The 5753-nt window shown below is 36.3% G+C and overlaps 1 protein-coding gene and 1 pseudogene across 1 annotated transcript in view; one reads left to right on the top strand and one right to left on the bottom strand.

The window, feature by feature from the left end:
- The window catches only part of LOC110295332 (transmembrane emp24 domain-containing protein 11), an 18872-nt gene extending 14899 nt beyond the window's left edge, over positions 1-3973 (top strand). Inside the window, exons 3-5 of the mRNA XM_021163846.1 lie at positions 1080-1205; positions 1978-2124; positions 3761-3973. Of these exons, the coding sequence (XP_021019505.1) occupies positions 1080-1205; positions 1978-2124; positions 3761-3910 (423 nt within the window). The 3' untranslated portion in view covers positions 3911-3973. The remainder of the gene's footprint in view (positions 1-1079; positions 1206-1977; positions 2125-3760) is intronic.
- Positions 3974-5116: 1143 nt separating this feature from the next.
- LOC110295176 lies at positions 5117-5753 on the bottom strand (annotated as a pseudogene).

Below are 5753 nucleotides of genomic sequence, written 5' to 3'. Positions count from 1 at the left end.
TTTTTTTTTTTTTTTTTTACTTGTGCATTTTGCTCTAGTGAGTTGTAATTCTTTGTATCCATCTGTCTATCTCTCCGGTTCTGTGGAAATGTTTATCATGTGAATTCAATTATCTAATTCATCTAAGAACTAGGGTTCTCAGTTTGCTAAGATTTTGCTTGTTATAATAGGTATCACAAACACACATGGAGAGAGAGAGAGAGATACTTTTACAAACAATGCTTTTTATAAAAATATTATCTAAGATTTCTTCTGTAAATGAGCATAAAGAGTCAGATGTGGTGGTGCATCTGTAATCTCAATGCTCCAGAAATAGAGATATCTAGATTAAGAGTTTGAAGACACCTAAAATAGTAAGAGACATACATACGTGAGGCAGTGGTGGTGTACTTTAATCCCAGCACTTGGGAGGCAGAGGCAGGTGGGTTTCTGAGTTCTAGGCCAGCCTGGTTTACAGAGTGAGTTCCAGGACAGCCAGGGCTACACAGAGAAACCCTGACTCGAAAACCAGAGAGACAGAGACAGAGACAGAGACAGAGACAGACACACATATACACTGCATTAGTGCATGAACATCTTTAGTATAGATACCTGGTTCTTTTATTTTCCTTTACTGTTACATACTATTCCTTAGTTGATGTTTCCTTATTTCAAAGTGACAATCTTGCTATCACAAGTAGCACAGTAAATATTATCTTCTGTGTAACTTTGTAACTTCTACATGTTAATAAAATATTCTTCTCTAGGTAGGGTTGCTGATTTAATGATTATATATTTTGTAAGTTTTAACACACATTGCTTAACTGTTGTCCAAAACAGTTTAGTTGCTCAGTCCTTCCAAACACTCTTTGGAGACTATTTATTCTTCCATACCACCCAAGAATTTTAAAATCCTTCCGAACCTCAGGATAAACAAGGGACATTTTGCTATAATTTGAATTTTTGTTACTTGTAAGGCTGAGTAGTTTTCATGTTTATTAACCATTTTGTTTTTCATCAAGACTGTATAATTTTAATACACCTATTAAAATAAAGGTTAAAAATAGAGAATAATAAACTGTTGATACTCTCAACCCTAGGTATTATTATCCAAGTTATATGGTGCACAAGGAACATTCTATTTTACTTCTCATTCATCTGGTGAACACATCATTTGCTTAGAATCTAATTCTACACAGTTTGTGTCATTTGGAGGAAGTAAGCTGGTGAGTATCTGCCTATATATTCTGTTGTTGAACACAAAATCACTATTCAAGTATGGCATTGGTTTGCAGAGTCACTCAAACTGACTGGGAACTTAATAAAGATATATGTACAGGTCTTGGTACAACAACCAAAGAGGGAGCTGGAGAGATTGGAAGGTGTTCAAAGGGAACCATAAAGTTGATTAAAGGGTTTGAAAAGTAATTGTTGTGAGGGAAGGTTAAAAGAGCTGTGATTACTCAGGCTTGAAAACAAGTGAAGGCTGAAGAGTGAATTAATAATGGAATTCTAATAACGAAAACTCTTACATGGTACAGGGGTGATTTACTATTTTCTAAATGTCAGTATACAAAATTCAGCTCTATGTAAAGAGAAACTTCCATGAACAATAATAAATTTTTCTCAACAACGAGGTATTACCTAACAATAAATTTAATGTTCATGAAGGTATAAATATATGTTAAGGTCAATGGGTTACCACAAAAATAAATGTTATTATGAGAAAGACTATTGAGTAGAGTAGAGTAGAGTAGAGTAGAGTAGAGTAGAGTAGAGTAGAGTAGAGTAGAGTAGAGTAAGACATAGAGTGATAGTGTGGGCAAAAATAATAAAGTAACTCAAGATGGTGTGGAACCTCAGTCATGAAAGGGAGTAAGTGAGAGAAACCAAGAAAACAATAACACAAAGAGAAAGGAAAGGAAAAGACTACAGCTAATTTAATTCAAACATGCAAGGGTTTGTTCCCCCCCCCCTTTTTTTTTACTGTTTGTACAGCGCATCCACTTAGATATTCGAGTTGGAGAACATAACCCTGATGCAGCTATTGTTCAAGCAAAGGATAAAGTTATTGAAGTAACCTTCAAGCTTCAACATCTAATTGAACAAGTGGAGCAAATACTCAAAGAACAAGACTATCAAAGGGTCAGTCTGTCTATTCAACTTAGTTTATCTCTTCTTGTCAAAAATTCATTTCTCAACACAAAATCTTTGAACCAAGGATAGAACAAACTGCCTGCCCTCAGTCTTTCTAAGCTAGAACTGTGTGGATGTGAAGGGAGTAGAGAGACAGAGTCACCTTTCTTCACTCTGCTGGCCCATAAGTTCCTTTAGTAAAGGGAATTGAGGCTCATTTGCCTCCAAAGCTACTAGCCAAGCATTCACCCAGTAACAAAGGATTTGAGCTTATAAAACAAAGGAATGCTTCCAGTCATGTTCCATTCACTTGTAGAGACCCAATTATGTGCACATTCAGGATCACAGTTCCTTTTTTTAATATTTTTATTAGATATTTTCTTCATTTACATTTCCTTTTTTTAATATTTTTATTAGATATTTTCTTCATTTACATTTCCTTTTTTTAATATTTTTATTAGATATTTTCTTCATTTACATTTCAAATGATATCCCAAAAGTCCCCTATACCCTCCCCCCCACACACTCCCCTAACCACCCACTCCCACTTCTTGGCCCTGGTGTTCCCCTGTACTGGGGCATATAAAGTTTGCTAGACCAAGGGGTCTCTCTTCCCAATGATGGCCGGCTAGGCCATCTTCTGCTACCTATGCAGCTAGAGACATGAGCTCTGGGGGTACTGGTTAGTTCATATTGTTGTTCCACCTATAGGGTTGCAGACCCCTTCAGCTCCTTGGGTACTTTTCTAGCTCCTCCAGGAGGCCCTGTGTTCCATCCTATAGATGACTGTGAGCATCCACTTCTGTATTTGCCAGGCACTGACAAAGCCTCACAGGAGACAGCTATATCAGAGTCCTTTCAGCAAAATCTTGCAGGCATATGCAATAGTGTCTGCATTTGGTGGATGATTATGGGATGGATCCCCAGATGGGGGCGGTCTCTGGATGGTCCATTCTTTCGTCTTAGCTCCAAACTTTGTCTCTGAAACTCCTTCCATGGATATTTTATTCCCTATTCTAGGGAGGAATGAAGTATCCATGCGTTGGTCTTCCTTCTTGATTTTGTGTGTTTTGGAAATTGTATCTTGGGTACTCTAGGTTTCTGGGCTAACATCCACTTATCAGGCTCACAGTTTCAATCTTATGACATCAACTGTTTTCTGAGTCTCTGTGCTCACTAGATGCTAGCCAGATATGGATACAAATCCACTCGCTTACTTTGCCATAACCAAGTCTTAGTTTCTTTATCTGAAAAAATGATGAGGTGTGGTAATTCAATAAGGCAAGTGTGTGTGGCATAGAGCTCACTTTCCTTGATGTTAAAAACTGTAAAAAGTAATAGATCAAATTCCTGCAATGGACACCAAAGTAAAAGAATATATTTTGTTAAATTGTTGTCTTACAATTGGCTAAATAATAAATTGCATCTCAAATTCCTGCAATGGACACCAAAGTAAAAATATATTTTGTTAAATTGTTGTCTTACGATTGGCTAAATAATAAATTGCATCTTAGAAAATGATATTATACTTTTTATTGCAAATGGATAAAATTAAATACCAAGAACACATTCAGGAATCTTCACCTCAAAAAACACACACAAAGTACTTTAAGAAACTTAAACTTTTTATCCCTTTTCTGAATAGGACCGTGAAGAAAATTTCCGTATAACCAGTGAAGATACCAATAGAAATGTTTTATGGTGGGCTTTTGCACAAATATTGATCTTTATCTCAGTTGGGATTTTTCAAATGAAGCACCTTAAAGATTTCTTCATAGCTAAGAAGCTTGTTTAAAATATTGTAAGTGAAAGCAAATAATTTGTACAATGTTTGAGTTAATAAACCAAAATACATGCATAAATGTGTTATTTTCTTATTTAAAAGATATTAGATATTGAAGTTAACATTATAGAATGGAATTCCGGTTTTTTTAAAGGAATATAAAACTATTTATTGACCANTGTTCACCATTATTTACAATAAAGTAAATATACAGTTGGATGACATTCTGATACTACAAAGTTACTTTTCTGACTCATTGAACCAGAACCCAAATACTGAAAAGATTGATCCTACCAATACGGAATGAGTCAGGGTAAAGAAAAATCATGCAGGTCATTAGTTGATAAGAGCAAATTTTGTTCACTCACTTAGTCAGCAGCTCCAACCACGATTCTATTTCCACATCAAACAGATTCCATGAATCATAACCTTTTAGTACAGACTCTAACTTTCTACAAAGGGATGGTTCACCAGAGGAACCTTTACACAGACTGGCTGACCTGGACCTGCCTCTGCAGACCTGCTGGCCTCTTAGGTCAGAGCTCTATCTGCCTCTAGCCCAAGTCTTGTTATTAAATCACACTATTACTTAGTCTAATTCCATTTTCCAAAGGGGACGTGTACAACATTCTGTAAATAAACCACTGTATTTATGTGATAATACATCAATTCTGATGTTGTTGCCTTTAAACTATCCAATAAATGCAGAATCTGCTTAATCTGAAAGGCTATGGTTTCAGGAAAATGTCCACAAGGAGGGAATCTCATCAATTTGTATTTTCATCTTCAGTTAAAGACAAAACAAAACAAAACAAAACAAACAAGTTATGTGTTTTATGCACACACCGCATAGAAACAAACAAAAAAAAAAAACCCAGAATGGTCCTTCTGTGTCCCAGTTAAAAATAAGTTCTGACTTGAGTAATGACTGTAAAATCTCCCCAGCGTTTAAGAAAAGCTGTTCTTCAAAGCTGAGGAAATACAACATGGTATCAAATATTCTATTGTTAAGGGAAGCAACTACAGAAAGCTCTTACTTGCTCAAAGGAATCAGTGCCTTTTGATGCAGAACAAAAAACAAAAATATCCAACTACTGTCAATACTTTCAAAACCAGCATATCAAACTTGATTTTCACTAGAATGCTATTTTTTTCCACACTAGTAATTCAAAATCCAAGATCCAGATTTTTATTTTTATATATAAATGGAAACAATTACTATGCTTCATCTTCGGGACAAGAATGCCAAGTCAGCCTCTCTTCGTAGAAGGCAATGACAATCTGAGGACACTTCATATTCTCCTCCTTTGCCAGCACCAAGTCAGCCTCATCCGAGTCCTTCCACTTCATGAGAAACATTAATTCTCCNCTGCTGTCTGTGGCACCAATTATTCGTTCAGGATCAAGACCTCTGGCAAAGCCCCTTGGTTTGTCAGCAGCATCTCTCTTCTTCAATTTGCTATCATCAGATTCACTGTCAGATAAAGATTTCCTTTTTGTATCATCTTTTTCTTTACCAGCTTTCTGAGAATTAAGAAATGCTTCAATTAATTCTGGACAATCTAAATTTTCTTCTGGTTCCCAAGTATTATCAGCATCTGTGAACCCCTTCCACTTCAGGAAATACTCCACCTTCCCATTCACTACACGACGACAGTCCAGTACTTTTTCTACCACAAATTCTTCAGGCTCTGACTCTTCAACTTTTTTACTCTTTCCATTTTGTTTCTTTCCCATTTTTTGCAATGTAGTTTTATTGGAGGCCATTTTTTTAATTTAATCGGAGACTTGAAGAGTTCACCGCTCCGATGCTCAGGGCGGCGGATCCTGCAGTCTCCCGCCTGCGCGCTTCGGT

This window comes from Mus caroli, chromosome 5 (assembly GCF_900094665.2).
Source record: "Mus caroli chromosome 5, CAROLI_EIJ_v1.1, whole genome shotgun sequence".
Lineage (NCBI taxonomy): Eukaryota > Metazoa > Chordata > Mammalia > Rodentia > Muridae > Mus > Mus caroli.
Note: the sequence above shows the minus strand (reverse complement) of the source record. Positions and strands in the feature narration are given on the sequence as shown.